The sequence below is a fragment of the Convolutriloba macropyga genome, chromosome 2 (assembly GCF_964194025.1).
Source record: "Convolutriloba macropyga chromosome 2, txConMacr16.3, whole genome shotgun sequence".
NCBI classification, from domain to species: domain Eukaryota; kingdom Metazoa; phylum Xenacoelomorpha; order Acoela; family Convolutidae; genus Convolutriloba; species Convolutriloba macropyga.
The window spans coordinates 71136984-71157741 of record NC_134469.1 but is presented as its reverse complement, the minus strand read 5'-3'; the positions used below and the strand labels follow the sequence as shown (position 1 = coordinate 71157741).

Below are 20758 nucleotides of genomic sequence, written 5' to 3'. Positions count from 1 at the left end.
TATGATCATGAAGAATCATTGATGAGCCAGTATGAAATTAAACAAAGTTCTATGATGAGTGACCTGAATTGTGTATTAACAAGACAATTTAAAGCAAAGCGATTTACTCAAAGTTTGGGAACATCAAAATCAAGTGTGTTCAATGAACTGAATTTATTCCGGCTCTCAGGTATACTCCTTACTTTTTGCTATAAAGATTCTTTGATTCCGTTCAAGCTAACTTTTGCATTTAAAAACCGAAACTTAAAAAAAAGAAACTCTTTACTGGTCCACTTCCTTCGATGCAAAAGCCTGCTGAATTTTTTGTACAGAAGCTTGAATGTATGTAATAAGTGCCTATTCTTATTGAGCATCCTTGTAACTTTGATTAAGACCTAAAGCAAAATTTCAAAAAAATCCAATATGACTGCTGGTATTAGAAGTGACTTTTTGAGCTGTGCTTGATTGTTTGAAGTCTGCCGTCGCTCTCAAAACATGAGACCAATTAAAACATCTCTCAAGCTTTCTTTCAGTTTTGAATCCTAAGGTCTGCAAGACTTTGAAAAAATGCAATCTTCAATCAGACGAATGAGGAAAATGCAATTTTAAGAAGCATTTTCATTTAATTGCCTATATGAGTTAATTAATTGAGCTTTCAAATTTCTCTTTTGAATTTTGCCAAATAATGATTCAGTAGGTCTAGGGTCGTTTTAGGAAGCTAATATTTCCAGATAAAAGACATTTTGTGCAAAAAACAAACAAAATAGACTTTAATTATCTTTTAACATGGCATTCTAATAAGGAAAATGTTACGTTTGAATTTGTATATTCATCGCCCTTAATTAAACGTGTTCATAATAAAGAAGCTGGTTCGCTTTGTAAAATAGGATGAAAAAGTTCACCTTAGGTACAATTGTGTTCATTGTAGACATCTACGTTCTATTATGATCAACAACAAACAAATGTTACTTGCATTATCTTGTGCACAACAAACAAAACAAGAATAGATTGGGAGCTTCAAGGAAAAATTGATTTTGCGCAAAACGGGAAAAAAGTACGACGAGGCAACGGGTTTATTGCTTTCACTGCATACTGCAGAAGTCTCAGCCGGCTATTTGTCTTGAATTGACGAGAAATAAATTCAAACTCTAATCAGCTACACAATTCTATACCTCCCCAATTCTTTCCTGGGCGTGGTTTTTACGACCACCAATCCCTCACCCCTACCCCTCCCCCAATTGCATGAATTCACCTCCTTCCCCCATCCGTCCTATTTTCCCGTACTTGGTTTCTTTCACTTTTCAAATTGACTCCAGTTAAGTCCTATCAAAATGGGAGGCTTTTCCACAGACACGAGATTAGATAGAATGATTGTATAATAGCTCTTTTTGTTCAGACATCAAGCTTCAGTTGTCCTTTGTTGTTCTATCGGTTATTACAAGCGAGTTAGAGATAACGGCTCTGACGTGTACTCTCTGCCTCCTACTCAGCTCCATTTTGCCAAAGTCATTCAAACGGAAAATTGCAATCTTAGAATGAATTCAATCCTTCATTATCTCGTTCTCTTCTCAATAACAACTTAAACAGAACTAAGTTTTAAATCTTCAGTCATTAAAAACTTACCATTTGCAGATTTTTAAAGTCAAAAATTATATTTGAAAGCCATTATTAGACTATTAAAAAAACAGAAAAGCTTATCAAATTTACAAAATAAGGTATGATACGAATACATGGAACGATTTGATTTATCTTCAAAAGGAAAAGTAATTCTAGTATTTATGGATCAAATGCTTAAATCTATTCTTGGGGTGTAATTTCATAGTCAATGCCAATAATGGACTATATTTATAATACATCTTTTTTATATGAAACTGTGCCGCGTTCTAATAATCGATACGCAATAAAACCCGCCTAAGGACGGGTCTATAATTTGAAAGAGAGGAGCAAGTTTATTACACAAAAGTGAGACTACATAAAAAGCAAATTGATCTTCATTAATCCATCCCTAAGCTCTCCTTGAGATGATAAATGTTCACCTAGCAGAAACAGAACTTGGAAGAAAGCTCGTACTGAAAAGAAGTCTCTTAATATTGTTCATTTTGATCAAAATTTATGACGATTTAGTGCGTAATTTTCGCTATGGTTCACTTGGATAGTCTCTGAGCTTTTTTTTTCCTAATGCCAAAAGCGCGAAAACCTAGCGGTTCTTCAGGCAAAAGAAACTATAGAACAACGATAAAGCCTTGAATGCAATAGAAAGCTTTTCTGTGCAAAAAAGCAGCAGTTTTGCAACTTCAAAAACTAGAATTGATTTGAAATAGCAAGACATCATCAATTTTCTATCAATTTTATATCTCAAATTGATTGTATGAGTATGTGTGTGTGCTTGGCTGTGCGTGAAAATGCGTGTGTGTATGCGTGTGTCAGTTTGTGTGCGTGAGTGTATATGTGTTTGTGTGAGTATAAATGTGTGCGTGTGTATGTGTGTGTGTGTGCGCGCGCGCGCGCGTGTGTGTGTGTGTGTGTGTGTGTGTGTGTGTGTGTGTGTGTGTGTGTGTGTGTTCATGTGTCTGTGTGCGTGCGTGTGTGCGTGTGAGTGCATTTGAGTGTGTGTGTGCGTGTGTGGGTGTGTGTGTCTATGAATGTGTGAGTGATTGCGTGTGTGTGAGTGTGGGTGTCTGTGTGTGCGTCTGTCTCTGTGAGTAGGTATGTATGTAAGTGTGTGCGTGTGTGTCTGTGCAGGGTTGTGTGTGTCTTTGAGTGTGTGTGTGCGTGTGTGCGTAAGTGTGTGTGTGTGTGTGCGTGTGTGCGTATGGGACTACGTGTGTGTGTATGTCTACGCGCGTGTGTGTGTGAGTGTGTTTGCGTCCGCGCGTGTGAATGTGTGTATGTCTGTGTGCGTGTGTCTGAGTGCGTGTGCATGCGTGCGCGAGTGTGTCTGTATCTGTCTGTGTTTTTGATAGCGTATAAGTATGCGTGTGCTGTGTCTCCGTGTGTGTATTTCTGTGTGTGCGTGTGTGTGTGTGTGTTTGTGTGTGTGTGTGTATGTATGTGAGCGCTCCTGTGAATTTGTGTGCATTTGTGTGGGTGTGTGTGTCTGTGTGTGTGTGCGTGTGACTGTGCGGTTGTGTGGGTGTGTCTTTGAGTGTGTGTGTGTGCGTGTGTGTGTATGTGTGTGTGTGTTTGCGTGATTGTGAATTCGGTGTATAACTTTTGACAATGTCGAAGCCTCTTGGTGGAGTCGTTTGGTGCTCGGTTGGGGGGCGTCGACTTGCCTTCTTTCTAAGCTTTCTGGTCTGTTCTTTGACGTTTCTCAAAACCTTAGTCCTCAAAATTACCTTAATTTCATTGTTGCCACGTGCCCTTTTTTGGTTTCAAATTCTTGTGTTATGAATCAATGTCTTTTAGTTTACAACGATTATGACAATTTTGGGGTGAATATTTAGCGCCAATGAAAGAAGATTATCGATTTTGATAACATTCTCGGGGCCTTCCTAACCTAACCTGATTGGATTGGTTTTCGGGAAAACAAGTGCTAATCTCACAACTGGGCGGGTAAGAAGACGTAGAGCGGTTTTTACTTCACAAATCTAGCAGTACGGTCGGGGCCGGTGAACGTCCTTGTCACGCGTCCTAAGGGCCAAATTCCTCTCGGAGTCCACTCTTCCAGTACCCAAACAACATCGTTGACTTCAAGCTTTGATTCTGGGTTAGTACACCTCATTCGAGTGTTCAAGGTAGGCAAGTATTCTCGGACCAGCCTCTTCCATATTGAGTCCAGTCGTTGTCTGATCTGCGTCCAACTTTTCGTCTTCAGTGAAGGGTTCTCGTTGAATACAGAGGCTGGTATGTTAGGGAATGCTCGACCAATGAGGAATTGATTTGGCGTTATTGGAATTTCGTCTTCGTTGTCGCTTCTGACGTGCGTCAAGGGGCGTGCATTAACTAAGCATTCTGCTTCTGCGACAATGGTTGTGAAGACGTCCCAAGTCAAGGTGGCAGAACTCAAATTCAAAAGAAGAGCTCGTTTTACTATCTGTACGAGCCTTTCCCACACGCTTCCAAAGTGAGGAGCAGAAGGGGGATTGAGGCGCCATTCAACTGACTGGTTCAGCAAGTTGTTCTTGATAAAGTCTTGGTCCAACTGCAGGTTTTGTCTTCTGATTTGTTTTCTGGCTCCCAGGAAGTTGCTTCCGTTATCACTGAGTAAGAGCCGTGGTTGTCCACGTCGAGCAATGAATCTGCGAACGGCTGTCATACAAGCTGATGTTGTCAGATCTTCTGTCACTTCCAAGTGTACTGCTCGAGTCACTAAGCAGTTGAAAAGACAGATATAGGCCTTCTCTTCTTTGCCTCTTTGAATAACGGTGAAGGGCCCAATATAATCAAGTCCTACATTCGTGAAGGTAATGGGTGATTTGTTTCCTGGAAATTGGGCATCAGGCAGATCTGCCATAGGTGTTTGAAGACCTTGTCCTTTAAAGCGTGGACATTCAAAGCACTTGTATGAAATGCTGCGTAAGGAGTCTCTTAGGCCAAAAACATAGTAACTTTGCTGTGCAAAGTTTTTGACATACTCAGTTCCAAAGTGCATGCTGATTTCATGGCACTTCTCCGAGAATAGTCGGGCGATTGATTCCTTTGCGTTAAAAACAATTGGATGCTTTGTGTTATATCCCAATGTACTTCTCTTTGTTCTGCCACCAACTCTTAAAATATTATCCTTCAGAAGGGGTGAGAGCGGCAGACGTTTGTCCTTGGATAACAAATTCTTGTTTTTGTTCAAAAGAGCAATTGAGGGACCAAACGAATTCTGCTGTGATACTTGGATAAAGTGGTTCCTGGCATTTTCGGCGTCCTTGATGTTGAGTGATCTTTTGGATTTGGTTCGCAAGATTTCGAGGAACCGAAACACTTGAGCTGTTGTTTTTAACAAATTCGTTCATTTCGAGAATTTTTTGGCTGCAACTACTGGTTGAATTGTTTGTCGCACCATTGTGGTGTTGTCTTCTCGGTGTTGAGAAAAGTGCTCCAGTTCTCTTTTGTTTCGAACAAAAATGCTGGTGGGCTTAGCCAATGCTCTTTAATGTCAGCAGGAAGAATACCTCGAGAAACGTGATCGGCTGGATTGCTTTTCCCACTGATATGTCTTCAGCTGCTGGTTGGCGATTGACTTTGAATTTCGCTTACTCGGTTGCCCACAAAAACTTTGAGTTTTCCTGAAATTTTGAGCCAAGCCAGGACAGCCATGCTGTCACACCAAAATGTGGTATCCTTGAACTCTATAGTATGGCGTTTCTTGATGAAGTGAGCTAAACGGGTTCCGAGGACGGCGGCTTGAAGCTCGAGTTTTCGGATACTTAGCTGCTTGATTGGAGCAAATTTGGATTTGCTCATTAGGAAACAACAAGATACGCCGTGTTAAGAGATAATTCGGGCATAAGCAACGGCACCATAGGCTAGTTGAGAAGCATCCGTAAAAACGTGTAGTTCAAAGGTTTTGCTGGTTGCTACATCTAGCGTGAGACAGTGAGGGACTTCGATTGGGGAAGAGCACATGTAATTGTCTATCCAAGTTTGAATTGATTTACGCTTCTTCCTTGGCAGGTGGTCATCCCATGCTAGACCCTCTTTCCATATCTCTTGTAGTATAATCTTTAGAGTGCTGATTACGGTCGCTATAATCCCTAGTGGGTCAAAAAGGCATGCAATTAGAGAGAGCAGTTTTCGAACAGTGTAATTATCTGCGTTCGTATCGAACTTTGATGGTTTCTGATGGAAAAATTTGTCAGTTGATTTATTCCATTGAACACCAAGTACACGGTGACAGTCCTTGCTGTTTTCATCACCATCGTTGACATTGTCTATTGCTGTTTGCTCATTGGAGACAAATTTTGTCAATTTAAAGCCGGCTGTCATGAGGGTTGTCTTCAGCGACCCTGCGGCTTCTTGTGCAATCTCCACCGTTTGGAAGGAATGTACGAAAACGTCCATGTAAAAACTGTTTTTAACCAGGTTTTGAATCATTTGGTTTGGCGCCAAATCTGCTGCCGTTTTCTGGAGGACAAAAATGGCTGTTGATGGTGAGCATCGAGCGCCAAAAATGAGACGGGTGTACTGGAATTGTTCCACGCTTTGATTGGTAGGCCACAGAAATCTCATTGAAGGCTGGTTTTTCTCAATTATACCTACTTGCATAAACGTTGCCTCAATATCGGCGCTGATTGCAACTGGATTTTCTCTGAAGCGAAGCAGGAGACCAACCAGATTGTTGTTCAGGTCGGGGCCTGTCAAAATGTTACTGTTCAGAGAATTCCCTTTAAAAAGGGATGCAGCATTTGAAACTCGCCGTACCTTTCCAGGCTTATTGGGGTTGGTGACTGGGTGATGTGGTAAGTACCATACCCGGCTAGGGGCGATGCTGGAGAAAATAACTGGTTTGACATGTCCCTTCTCGATGTCTGTATCGAGTGTCTTCTGATACATCTCTTTCAGAAGCTGATCTTTGCTTAGTTTCTTTTCGAGGCTTTGAATTTTTGCCTTGGCTACAGGGTAGTTGTTCTCCAAATTTACTTTTTCTTTCCAGAGGAGACTGATTTCATTTCGTACCTCTCGCCTTTGTGCCGCACTGTATCATTCAGTGTTTTAAGTGCTCTGATGTCATCTTTTGATAGAGGCGATTCATTTTCAATTTCCGTTCCCGATGAATCTATCTTCCGGAAGCTGGTTATATAATCTGCTAGAGGATCTTCTTCATTTGTTGTTAGCGTCATTTCTCTGTTGAATGCTTCATAGCTAAGAGAAAGGAAGTTGTTTCTTTGTTGTTCCTCCGAATTTGATTGGACCAGTTATAGTCCAGTCTAACACATTTCTGATTGCAATTGGCGTGTTTTTGGGTCCCTGTAAAAACTCTCTTTCCAGGATGTACTGTGTTGCGTCAATTCCAAGTAATACTTGGATGCGATTGTTTTCCAGTTGGGGAAAACTGATGTGTTGCAAATGGGGATGTTTGCTGCAAACATGATTCAGTTCTGAAACGGGGGCATCATCAAAATGCCAATTGTTAATTGAATAAACGTAATTCAAGCGAAACAGTGGTTTGTTATTGTTAAAGGGTCCAATGTCAAGTTGCACGAGTTTGGCTTCCATTGAGGAATCACCAAAGGCTGTCGAAACGCTCAGAGTTGATTCTAGGCTGGTTCTTGCTGCATTGAGTTTGGCTACCATGGGATCGAAAACATAAGATATCGTGCTGCAGCTGTCAAGTAATGCATATTATTCGAGGGTTTTGTTGGGACCGTAAAGTTCAATGGGAAGCATCGGAAGCTGATTTCTAATTTTTTGAGGGAAAACAGGCGTGTAGATTGGTGAATTTGTTTCGTTGCTGATCTCATCAAAGGACTCGCATAGTGGTATTTCGTGTTGAGTAGCGTTTGTTTTTTTTGCTGTGAGACATAAATGTTGTCATGTAGCATTGAGTGGTGTTTCCGTGAACAATGTCTGCAAGAGACTTTAGATGGACACGTTTTTGTGTTATGAGTTGAGCTAAGACAATTGTAGCAAAGAGAATTCTTTTTGACTTCAGCATTACGTTCAGACGGTGACATTTGCAGAAATTTTGGACACTTCCCTATATAATGTTCTTCTTTATCAACCGGGCAAATTGTACTTCTGTTTCGCTGAGACTGTTGTTTCTTTGGATTGAATGGTTTGTGAACAAAACTCCTGTTGTTGCTTTCAAATGTTTTAACTCTATTAGCGTTGTTGTGATGATGTTGTTTGCGTTCTGGTTGTTATTATTCGGGTTGTGGTTGTGGTGGTTCTTGTTATGGCTGGATTGACTAAATTTTTGGTTTCGGTTTCTTTCTTTGTGCCTGAAATTATATTTATGGTTAAATTTACCTCTATTGCGGTCGTTCTTGTGATTTCCGTCGTTCGTGTCGTTGCTGGAAAAGCTGTTGTCTTGTATATGTTCACAGGCTCTAGCCTGTTTATCCATCCATATCGAGAGGTCTTCCAATCCGGGAAATAGACTTCCATTGTCGAATAGGTGTTCACTCCATTTCATTTTCAATGACCATGGTAGCTTATCCCGGGCAATCCGCACTAAATAGGTAGAGTTCAAGTCTGCGCAAAAACCATGTGCATTAAATGTCTGGACTAGTTTTCTCAGGAAAGAAGCGTAGCTTATCAATGTTACGTGGTTGCTTGCTTGGGGTCTGTGCCACAGTTCAAGTTCTTTGGTGAGGGCGCCAACAACATGTTGAGGATTTCCAAAGCGTCTTTCAAGTTCCAATAAGGCATCATGATAGAATCCGGGGTTACAGAGATATCCCGAAATGGCTTCTTTTGCTGGTCCAACGACCAATGTTTGCAGGTAGCTCATTCTTTCGTTGTCAGTGATGTCACGGTTTTGATGAATAGCTGAGGAAAACATGCACGACCATTCATTCCACTTCAGTGGGTCTCCATCGAACTTTTGTATTCGTATGTCTGGCAGCTTGACTGAGCGGTAGTTGTTTCAAAAGAACGGCTGATGATGATAGCTGTTGGAATATTGTGGATGCGCGGTTTGCTGATTAGGATTATTTCCATTGTGAATTGGTTGTTGGAGATCATTTACATTTTCCGAAGAGGATTGTTGAGGGTTTGTACAGATATTAAGTTGAACATATTGTTCTCGTGTCGTTGGCAGTTGCTGATGGAAACCTGCTGGATGTAGCATCTGCTGAGCAAAATTACGGCTCTTGCAGTAATTTTGTTTAATTATAGCCTTTTGTTGATTTTGACCAAAAATTTCAGGCAGGTTATTTGCGACACCAATTGAGTTGAGAGATTCCCTTTCCTTCCAGTTTATGAGATGCTGACTGCTGTGGCTCGGTTGAAAATGTGTATGGCTTTGCGCAGGATGGATGTTTTGCGCAACACGATGATGAATTTGAGGAACATTTGCTTGGGGATTCATAATTGAAATACTCTGGTTGCTACTGAGGCTGTGGTTGGGTTGAGAATAGCAACAATGCTGGTTTAGCTCAATTTGAGTTGAAAATGGGATCGATGTAGAGAGTTGTGTTGGGGTTGATCCGATTCGTTGAGGATTTGCATTCAGATCGGCGTGTGATGCCGTTGAGATTTCTCTTGGTTGGCATGCCACGTTTTGACATTCCTGTAAGCTTGCCACCACCTCTGTGATTCCACCGTTCTCTTTCGTTAGAAAACAAGATTCTGGTGTTTTTGACGGAATGTGTTATCGGATTCTCGTTGTTGCTTACTTTTCAGGCCATTATGCGTCTTAGTTTGTTGCATTTTCTGCCTAGAAGGTAAATAGATTCCCTCAGGGTTTTGTGTGTAGTTGGGCTCCACGTCGTTGTTTCTTAGATTATTAGGAACAATGGAAATGGGATTTTCGTTTGTCCAGTCATTATCACCAGATCCGTCTATATGATTTACATCGTTTTTATCAGATTATTATTCTTGTGAAATGACGTTCTGAATTGGGAGAGCTCCTTGTGGGTGAGAAGCTGCTTCTCTTCCCGTGCATGCGCCCCATTTCGGTATGCTCCTGTTCCGCAAATTGTACTTGCCAATCGTTGTTGTTTTTGTTTCAGTTTTTTTGGTTTGGATTCTCGTTCCTCCTGAGGATTCAGCAGTGTCTTTCAAAGAAAAGAGTATGTTGTTTTGGTTGTCAAAATGCCTGCTTTCAGTGGATTTTTGCTGATTTTTTCTCGAAGTGCTTGAAACAACAATCGATTTCTAAGTGATGATCTGCTACTTGCTCTGGAGGTTTCTTTTCTCATCGATATTTCGTGTTGCTTGACGATTTGCATAATTTCAATTTTCATTGTTGTGAGCTCCTCTGCCTCTTCAAGAGGTTCCAAGACTTGACTGCTTTCAGACTGGGCCATTACGTCCACGATTTTTTCTGTTTGTTCGACATTTCGGATGAATTCCTGAAACATCTGAGAAACTATTTCTGAATCAAGATTGTCTAATATTTGCCTCCTTATTTCGCCCTCAAGCAGTTGTGCGTTTTTAAAACGTTGGTGGAAAAGCTTGACAGTGCTATTTATGCTTTGCTTGCTATTTCCGAACTTTGATTTTCTTGTTAGCGTTGTTTTCATTTTTGTTGCTCTTTATATGTTTTGCTCTTATTGAGGGGTAGGTTCGTACATGTAGAAACCTGAAATGTATTGGAGACTTAAGGGCCAAATTGGTGACCTTAAGAGGTTGATATATGTCAATTTGGATGACGTTGGCGGACACCCGGATAGTTTTGTGAGAAATTTTGAGGTGAGCTCGGAGGGCACCTTGGGTTTCTTCGAGGGTCAAGAGAGATCAACTTGAGTGAACTCGGGGGCTTTTTGGTGACCTTTGGGTTGGACTCTGGGTAACCTCTGAGGGCACTTTGGGGAACCTTGGGGGAGGTGACCTTTGGTTGACCTTTGGGGCACTTTGGGTGACGTTGGGGGACCTTTATGGACTTGGGGAACTTTGGGTGACCTTTGGGTGACCTTGGGGGATTCTGGTTGACCATTGGGGGCACTTTGTGTGACCTTGTGGGACCTTTTGTGACCTTGGGGATTACTGTGGGTGACCTTTGAGGGCACTTTGGGTGAACTTGGGGGACTCTGGTTGACCTTTAGGGGCACTTTGGGTGACCTTTGGGGCACTTTTGTGACCTTGGGGGGCACTCTGGTTGACCTTGGGGGCCCTTATATGACCTTGGGGGGTACTCTAGGTGACCTTTGGGGCACTTTGGGTGACCTTTGGGTCACTTTGGTTGACGTTGGGGGGCCCTTTTGTGACCTTCGGGGGCACTCTGGGTGACATTGGGGGGTACTCCGGATGACCTTTGGGGCACTTGGGTTGACCTTTGGGGGCACTTTGGGTGACCTTGGGGGGGCCTTTCGTGATCTTGGGGGGTACTCTGGGTGACCTTTGGGGCACTTTGGGTGACCTTTGGGGGCACTTTGGGTGACCTTGGGGGGCTCTTGTGTGATTTTGAGGGTTACTCTGGGTGACCTTTGGGTCACTTGAGTTGACATTTGGGGGACTTTTTGACCTTGGGGGCACTCTGGGTGACCTTTGGGCACACTTTGGATGACCTTTGGGAGGACTTTGGGTGACCTTGGGGACCAAAGATCGGCTGCTGTAGACTGGTTCTACTGGCGGAACGATGATCTCGGCTGGTTGAGGCTGCACAGATGTCCGGTAGGCCGGATTGTACCGACTGGCTGCTGGGTTGGTGTAGATGTTGACTACAGCTTGTAGGTTCCACTGGTGGAACGATGAAGTCGGCTGGTTGAGGCTGCACAGGAGTCCGGTTGGCCGGATTGCACTGGCTGTCTGCTGGGGTGGTGTAGATGTTGACTACAGCTTGCAGGTTCCACTGGCGGAAAGATGAAGTCGGCAGGTTGAGGCTGCACAGGAGTCCGTTTGGCCGGATTGTGCTGGCTGGCTGCTGGGGTGGTGTAGATGTTGACTACAGCTTGTAGGATCCACTGGTGCAATGATGAAGTCGGCAGGTTGAGGCTGCACAGGAGTCCGGTTGGCCGGATTGCACTGGCTGGCTGCTGGGGTGGTGTAGATGTTGACTACAGCTTGTAGGTTCCACTGGTGGAACGATGAAGTCGGCTGGTTGAGGCTGCACAGGAGTCCGGTTGGCCGGATTGCACTGGCTGGCTGCTGGGGTGGTGTAGATGTTGGCTACAGCTTGCAGGTTCCACTGGTGGAACGATGAAGTCGGCAGGTTGAGGCTGCACAGGAGTCCGGTTGGCCGGATTGCACTGGCTGGCTGCTGGGCTGGTGTAGATGTTGACTACAGCTTGTAGGTTCCACTAGTGGAACGAGGAAGTCGGCTGGTTGAGGCTTCACAGGAATCCGGTTGGCCGGATGGCACTGGCTGGCTGCTGGGGTAATGTAATCTTTGCAAAGTTTTCACCGGACCCGAATTTTTTAATATAACAATTTGAACTGCTAATAATTTTAACAATCGCTTCGCTGATAACCGATTTTTTTTCAAAAAAAGAGGAAAATCTTGAGTTATAGTTACCCAAACCCTGTTGGTAATTGGTGACTAAGCCTCTTCAGGGAGGGGGGTGTTTTTTGCCCCGAGAATCAATAAATGGAGTGATATAATATACATATATGAAGTTCTCAAAGCTTATCTGAATTGTCATTTCTTTTCACAGAACACCTGCACGAGACACTTCCATGATAAAATTTCAACTTTTGTCCAATTCCAACATTCCACGTATTTCTTTATCATTGTAGCTTCTTTTCCACCATCTTCAGCATCAGTGTTGACCAACTTGCCCACAGAGGAGGTTGCTCTGTTGTTCGGGTTGAATCTGTTCATTTGAAGCGCCAAATGATAATGTCGAAGCCTCTTGGGGGAGTCGTTTGGTGCTCGGTTGGGGGGGGGGGGGCGTCCACTTGCCTTCTTTCTAAGCTTTCTGGTCTGTTCTTTGACGTTTCTCAAAACCTTAGTCCTCAAAATTACCTTAATTTCATTGTTGCCACGTGCCCTTTTTTGGTTTCAAATTCTTGTGTTATGAATCAATGTCTTTTAGTTTACAACGATTATGACAATTTTGGGGTGAATATATAGCGCCAATGAAAGAAGATTATCGATTTTGATAACATTCTCGGGGCCTTCCTAACCTAACCTGATTGGATTGGTTTTCGGGAAAACATGTGCTAACCTCACAACTGGGCGGGTAAGAAGACGTAGAGCGGTTTTTACTTCACAAATCTAGCAGTACGGTCGGGGCCGGTGAACGTCCTTGTCACGCGTCCTAAGGGCCAAATTCCTCTCGGAGTCCACTCTTCCAGTACCCAAACAACATCGTTGACTTCAAGCTTTGATTCTGGGTTAGTACACCTCATTCGAGTGTTCAAGGTAGGCAAGTATTCTCGGACCAGCGTCTTCCATATTGACTCCAGTCGTTGTCTGATCTGCGTCCAACTTTTCGTCTTCAGTGAAGGGTTCTCGTTGAATACAGAGGCTGGTATGTTAGGGAATGCTCGACCAATGAGGAATTGATTTGGCGTTATTGGAATTTCGTCTTCGTTGTCGCTTCTGACGTGCGTCAAGGGGCGTGCATTAACTAAGCATTCTGCTTCTGCGACAATGGTTGTGAAGACGTCCCAAGTCAAGGTGGCAGAACTCAAATTCAAAAGAAGAGCTCGTTTTACTATCTGTACGAGCCTTTCCCACACGCTTCCAAAGTGAGGAGCAGAAGGGGGATTGAGGCGCCATTCAACTGACTGGTTCAGCAAGTTGTTCTTGATAAAGTCTTGGTCCAACTGCAGGTTTTGTCTTCTGATTTGTTTTCTGGCTCCCAGGAAGTTGCTTCCGTTATCACTGAGTAAGAGCCGTGGTTGTCCACGTCGAGCAATGAATCTGCGAACGGCTGTCATACAAGCTGATGTTGTCAGATCTTCTGTCACTTCCAAGTGTACTGCTCGAGTCACTATGCAGTGTGGTGTGTGTCCGTGTCTGTGTTTCTGTGTGTGCGTGTGTGTGTGTGTGTGTGTGTGTGTGGGTGTGTGTGTGTGTGTGCGCGCGTGGGTATGTATGTGAGCGCTCGTGTGAATTTGTGTGCATTTGTGTGGGTGTGTGTGTCTGTGTGTGTGTGCGTGTGACTGTGCGGTTGTGTGGGTGTGTCTTTGAGTGTGTGTGTGCGTGTGTGTGTGTATGTGTGTGTGTGTGTGTTTGCGTGATTGTGAATTCGGTGTATAACTGTTGACAATGTCGAAGCCTCTTGGTGGAGTCGTTTGGTGCTCGGTTGGGGGGCGTCGACTTGCCTTCTTTCTAAGCTTTCTGGTCTGTTCTTTGACGTTTCTCAAAACCATAGTCCTCAAAATTACCTTAATTTCATTGTTGCCACGTGCCCTTTTTTGGTTTCAAATTCTTGTGTTATGAATCAATATCTTTTAGTTTACAACGATTATGACAATTTTGCGGTAAATATGCAGCGCCAATGAAAGAAGATTATCGATGTCGATAACGACTGTGTGCGTATGTGTGTCTGCGTAAGTGTGTGTATGTGTGTTTTTGAGTGTGAGTGTGTGTTTGTGTGTGCTTTTGCGTGTTTGTCTTTGAGTATGAGTGTGTATGCGTGTGTGTGTGTGTGTGTGTGCGTGTGTGTGTGTGTGTGTGTGTGTGTGAGTGTGTTCGATTGTGAATGTCTGTGTATAACTGTGTGCGTGTGTGTGTCTGCGTAATTGTGTGTGTATGTGTGTTTTTGTGTGTCTGTGTGTGTGTGCTTTTGCGTGTTTGTCTTTGAGTATGAGTGTGTGTGTGTGTGTGTGTGTGTGTGTGTGTGTGTGTGTGTTTGTGTATGTGTGCGTGTGTGTGTGCGTAATATTGTGTCTTTGAGTGTGTGTGTGCCTTTGTGTGTAAGTGTGTGTGTGTGCGTGTGTGTCTGTGCGTTTGTGTGTGTGTGCGCGCTTAAGTGTGTATGTGTATGTGTTTGAGTGTGTATGTGTGCGTGTGTGTGTTTGTGTGTAGGTATGTGTGTGTATTTTACATGCCATATTGTGTTTATTTTTCAAACTTTAACTTTAGAGGACAAATATTTAAGAGGCTTTGGTAGCGGTTTTTTGAGGGTAACCAGGAAGAACTTATAAGTGTACAAGAATACTTGACAATACTTTTGAAAGTCTTCAGTTGCTGCAGAGAATAGTGGTTTACCTTGCATAAAAATATTTTGAACTAGATCTTTTTCCTTATTAGATTTGATGGAAAACTCATTTTAATGAACCAAACATACCAGCAAAAAATTAAAACAACAGATTTTGAATTTCTCGTTTTTGTTTCAATTAATGGTCATAACAACCAAATTAATTTATATTTCGATTTGTTTTTGTAATAACATACTTGACAAGAAGAGCATCTACAGAAGAAATGAGATGATCATTAAAAGCAGCCACAGCAAATTAGTAGGAACAAATTAATTTTATCATTCCGCAGTATTCAAGCTGATTAGCATATTAGCAGAAATAATAACATCTCTAAAATGCCTTTCAAAACTGTCAAGCTGCGTGAAATAAGTCTGAACTGTCAAATAGCTTTTGTTGCAGCATGACCATTTTTTCATCTCATTATTTTGCGCTTGAAATACGCTGCCATGTTTTTTATAAATTTGTATATTTCTACATGTTGTATATGATAGTTGGCTGGCCGGCTAATGCCGATCATTGCTGGCAGGAACAGTCTTAGCCAATTTATGCTACCTGTCAATTTTTGATTGATGAGAGTAAAAAATCTGACCTCGAAATCTCTGCGCTCTCCATCAACAAAGCATGTTGTTCTAAAACAAAGCACAAACACTGTTCGCCATTGTACATGTTGACATTGGTGGGGAAAAAGGAGCGGTAAATAAGGGAAAAGTAAACAAATAGATTGTTTACTTACTGGTCGAATACAGGTGAGACAATGAGGGATATATTGCGGGATTCCACCACGCCTCTCAACAGGAAGGGGTCCTGAAATATGAACAAAAATATAGATAAACAATCTCAGTTTCTACACCTTTCGACAATGATAAACTACCCATCCAACAGGTTGCTTAATGTAAACTTATTACCCGAAAGCGTGAAACATAAATCAATTTCACACAATAATTTCCGGGTATTAATCAGAAAACTAAAAACACCTTCTTACAATTTGATGAAAAAATCATTTTATAAGTTAAGAAGAATAGTAAAAACAAAGAATAGAAAGAAATTTCGTGTTTGCGAGGCAAAGAGAACCAATGCAAAAATTTTGAATGATTGATTGTTTTTTACGTTGTGTTTATACATTGATTAGCAGAAATTGGAACGTTCGCAAAGCGCAGAATGAGGAGAAAACGTCAATACGAGACAAAGGCCTCTACTCAATCGGGACAGTTATACACAATTTATGTTCAATGTTCAATTTTTCATAGGCACTTTAAAGGAAGGTAAATCAATGGCTTAAGATATACTTTAATTCAGAATTTCAACAAACTAGAGACTGATAAGACTAAACATTGAAGAAAAATGATATTTTATTTGACCATGATCCTGCAATGAAAACAAGAAGAAATAATTTATAGCCTAAGCAACATATCAATAATACTGACATTTTATATTCAACACAAAAATTGAGAATATTATATATATATATATATATATATATATATATATATATATATATATAGAGAGAGAGAGAGAGAGAGAGAGAGAGAGAGAGAGAGAGCTCGATACAGATAGATCAATTAAATATAACTTTAAAAGCCCTTGCAAGCCAGTTTTGTTCATGTTTGGTTACATTATTTCATAGAAGTTCAACTATATCGGAATCAAGAATTGAATTTCGATTTAAAAAATGATCTTTTGTAACAAATCCTTGTTTCTAACTTATAAATAATTGTTACCAACTCTTTGAAGGGAGAGAACGTAATCTGGATAATTAGCAAACTTTTTTTCTAAATCAAAAGAGATGTTTTAATCTATTTTCACAGTTGTAATCTACCGTGTTGCCTCAATAATGCACATTTTTCCTCGAGGTGATAGACGTCATTAGAAGAGCAAACACATAGACATTAGTTTTTGAATTTAGAGCTTTACAATTTGATTCAAAGTCAAATGTTGACGAAATAAATGACGCAAATGCAAAATATTGTTATGATACCACCAGGTTAATTTCCAATTTTTTGCGCCAGAGAATGTCCCAGTTCATTGAAAAAGTCTTCACTTGATAAAAATAGCGTCCCGTGGTGAGACGAAATCCATAGGCACTAATAATTGGGGGTAAATGTTACGTAACTCTGATGAGGCGGTGCAAAGAGCTGGCATTTTTTGATAAATAGCAATTCAAGTTCCCGTACTTAATTTGACTTCCAAATTAATTAACTTTGGAGGTTTTTTGTTCGTTTTTTTCCCAAGTTTTTTCAGTAGCCAAGAGAAAACAAAATTTTCGACGAGTACATTAGAACCAGTATGTTTGTGAGAAATAATAATTCTGGGCAACTCTAAAATCATTGTCTCTTTTTGTTTTTCAAGAAAAAGTTATTAAAAAAGTTTTTTTCTAGCTTGCTGAAAGTTTTTATCTATTTTCCGGTTCTTTATTGTTTGTTGCGCTGAAAACGTTTGAAACAATTTCCTATTTCCAAACCCAATTTTGTTTTGTTTGTTTTTCATTGCTTAATACGACGATAAATGTCATCTTCTTCAATAAATTTAAAAAAACCAAATTTATGTTCATAAAATTGACGAGATAGAAATTATTAATGTTTTGTCTGATTCGGATAGAAAAAATTAGTTAAAAAATGCTGATTCGGATAGAAAAAATTAGTTTAAAAAACTCTCAAGAAGCACTATAATATAACCTTGTAATTTACGTGACGTAATGAAAATCATGGCCGATTAGGTTGTCTCGATAAATACAGTAAAACTCTTCAATATTAAATTTATGAGTCAATCTCTAGTTGCTAAAAGTTTTTAGGTGCCATTTATACGCAATACCTTCAACTCACAATAAAAAATTTTTCAAAGTTTTTTCTTGCTTTATAAAAAGATTTATCATTCTCTAAAGTGTTTCGTCATTTTTTGTTTTGAAAAAAAAATAAAATAAATTGAATTTCAAAACGTTTTTATAGCTACCTATAGTTTTTGGGGAAAAAAAGAAAATAATTTGCCTACAAAATTTCAACTGATCAAAAAATGAATTTTTCTAGTCAGTCTTTTTTAAGCCAAAACTTTTAATTAAAAATAAAACGTAATTATGCTTAGATTCAAAAAATACTGGTTTATACCTCTACATTTGTGACAAATCTAATGTTTTAACATCCATTTTGCAGCAAAAACTTGTTTGATAAAAACCGCTGCCACTTGGAAGCTAATTAAGTCGTTGAATTAAATCTGAAACACAATACATTTTGTTTGCCTTGAGCATGCCCATGAAAACGCATAGTCATTTTTCTTAAAATTTTTGAATTTAATGCTATTTCTTCTTCAATGAAACCTACATTTTTGAAAGATTCATCTTTTATTTATTCCAAGTTTAAACTTCTAAAACAGAAGAGTGAGGTTCATAATGAGATACATTTTATGTTTTTGTGGGAGATACTCCCCATCCAATGCTTGTTTTTAATACAAAATATTTTTTCGTACCGTCAGATTATTTAAAAAATCCATAGTTTTTACTACCTTTTTTTTATTACAGTTTCCAATTTTTCAATGTTTTCAAACACAAGACAAAGTGATATTTGGCTATTCAAGTACTATCTCAAATTATTTACTGTTCAATGCAGAATTTCTTTTATTTTGAGAGTTTCTTGACAAGTTTTAAAACAAATAGTTTAAAAAAAACTCAGAAAAAAGCAAACAAAAAATCCAAAAAACTTGGGGAAATTTTTCGATAATTTAGACAAGACAGTGAACAATTGAAATTTAATGCAAAAAATGAATACGACGAATCGGTTTCAAACGACCTTAAAACTGCAGCTAAACTGTTTTTCGACAAATTTCACATCAAAATTAAAATCTATTTTATCTGTTTATTTCCTATACTAAGCCCAAATTTAAACAAAGAATTTCACTAGAATTGTAAGTTGAGTTTAATCACGCTTTCAAGTTTTTCAAGCGCTCGACTCGTTTCGAATCGATTGAACTGTGTTGATTAGTCAGTATAAGTGATTCTAAATCAGGGTTAGTGGAAATAAGACTTTATTTCTGCTTCGTAATTTAAAGAGAGCTATTGCACTTTTGTTCGCCAAGTTCTCTTACCTAAAGCTCTTAATTATAAACTACTGTGTTCAAACTATTACAAGAGAAAAAATCACTGCCGCTTATTTGAGTTTCTTTCTGTATTTGTTTTTTTTTGGTTAGTACGTGCATTTGGGCGTTCCGTTGGTAAATTTGTTCAGCTTGTTATTTGGCGTTAATTGCGCCAAAATGACTCGTCGACTTTAAAAAGAGATTTTTAATTGCAGCGACTAACTCATATGACACCGTGACTTTGAGAAAAAAATGTAATTTCTTTCCAAAATTTTTACCAAGCTATCTTAATATTAGTGAGTTGGTTCTGTTTCATAATGGTTAAATAATAATTTTTATTCTATATTTCATCATAGTTTTTTTCCTAACACCAATAGTAGCATTCACTTGGCAATTTCAGAAATGTTGATTTATCAGGTTGCGTTTCAGAAATTTTTTTCGGATTCCGAAAAAGTTAATTTATTGAAAATCTTGAATATGGTTTAAATTTCATCCTTGCTTTCAAATTTTGCGCAAATATCTTTGCTTTCCTAATATAGACAAACATTTTAAAGATTGAACCAGCATAAAAAGTTGCTGATTCAGTTGCTGTTTTCAACACTTTTGTTTTAGAAAGATGCAAAATAGACACTTAATTATTTTCCGGGTAAGGTGGTGGGGAAGAGGTTATAGAGTGAAGAGAAGGAGGCGGATAGGTAGCAGGTTGAGTTCTTTATTAATATATATGACGCGTGCTTTATTCCTGCAAGTGTATTGTCAGTAATATTTTATTACCCCTAGCGTTCATTTATGATTGGGAAAAAAGGACACGGCCTGATGAGCCTCTTTGCTTTTTAAACCCACTTTTAACGCCCGCAATTCCAATTTCATCTCACTATTTTCACGCAGCACGCTTGCAAATCTATACACAGCAACGCATAAACCGTTAACTGTGTACAAAATAAAACCAGCCCCCATAATTTGTATAAAAGGTATCCTGCGACAAAAACGATATGGTTATGTATCTGGGAATCATTAAATATTTAAATAATTTAGTTCACACAATGGTACTGGAGCGAATTTGATCGCTCTTGCGTTTTGCATTTAACCTTCAGTTCACAAACGTACTCCTCGCTTTAAGTTTTCGATGGAACAAAATTCGCCCTACTAATAATTTTGGACTTTAGACTTCACGTACAAAAACCTTTTTTGCCAATCTTTTATAAGAAACTGAACTATTGGCAAGTAGAGGCTAGCAAAATATGAATGGAAAATTATCAAGTTTTCGAGATATAGTTCAAAAATCGTTATAGCACCAGCCCATATTTTTTTAACAAAAACGTGTTGAAGGCCAAATTTCAGTGCCTTTTTTGTTTAAGAATGTTGTCGGATGCCCTGTAATGGTATCAAAGCAGTAAAATTTTTAGACAAGACCGTTGTCTTCGGTCGATCAGAAAATCTTCAAATATTTTGTACAAATATTTAATTGTTCCTTTGTTTTTTTGTGGGCTCATAGGCTTTAAAGCAGCGAATGCCAGCAAAATTGTTCAACTTGAAATTTGTAATATATAATAAAGGACATAATTAACTTTTACATATAAACGCTAGATTCGTAAGTTTATTTATAATGCCTTTTTTCGGTATTTTGTCAATTTAATCTTTCAAATTGTTCTTTTCCATCTAGAGTGTGTTAGACAAACCATTATCAATTTCCATTGAAGAAAAAAAGGCATTTTTAATTTCTTTTGCAATACTTTTTAAATGCTTACAAGAATTTACCTTTACGCTCAAATTCTATGAGGGAAAAAAAGTTTCGTTCCATCGTCATCTAGATTTAAAAGACACAAAACTGAAACTTGCCTGTGAAATTTTGTACTCTCCCCCAAACGAAAACAGACAAGATGGAGAAAAACAGAAATTGCATTTTTTTTGCATAATAAAATTGAAAGACTTTTTGTTAAAACGTTCCAAAAATGGATCGAAAATTGAGTAGACGCAAAAATGCGTTGAATTTATAGTTCGGTGAAAATGGCATTTCAGTTTCCACCTT

The 20758-nt window shown here is 39.6% G+C and overlaps 1 protein-coding gene across 3 annotated transcripts in view; it reads right to left on the bottom strand.

Moving 5' to 3' along the window:
• The window catches only part of LOC142334673 (zinc metalloproteinase-disintegrin-like batroxstatin-1), a 130028-nt gene that overhangs the window by 79633 nt on the left and 29637 nt on the right, over positions 1-20758 (bottom strand). For all 3 annotated transcript variants that reach the window (XM_075382891.1, XM_075382892.1, XM_075382893.1), the window contains exons 3-4: positions 15401-15471; positions 15257-15296 (exon numbers count right to left, since the gene is read on the bottom strand). In XM_075382891.1, the coding sequence (XP_075239006.1) occupies positions 15257-15296; positions 15401-15471 (111 nt within the window). The remainder of the gene's footprint in view (positions 1-15256; positions 15297-15400; positions 15472-20758) is intronic.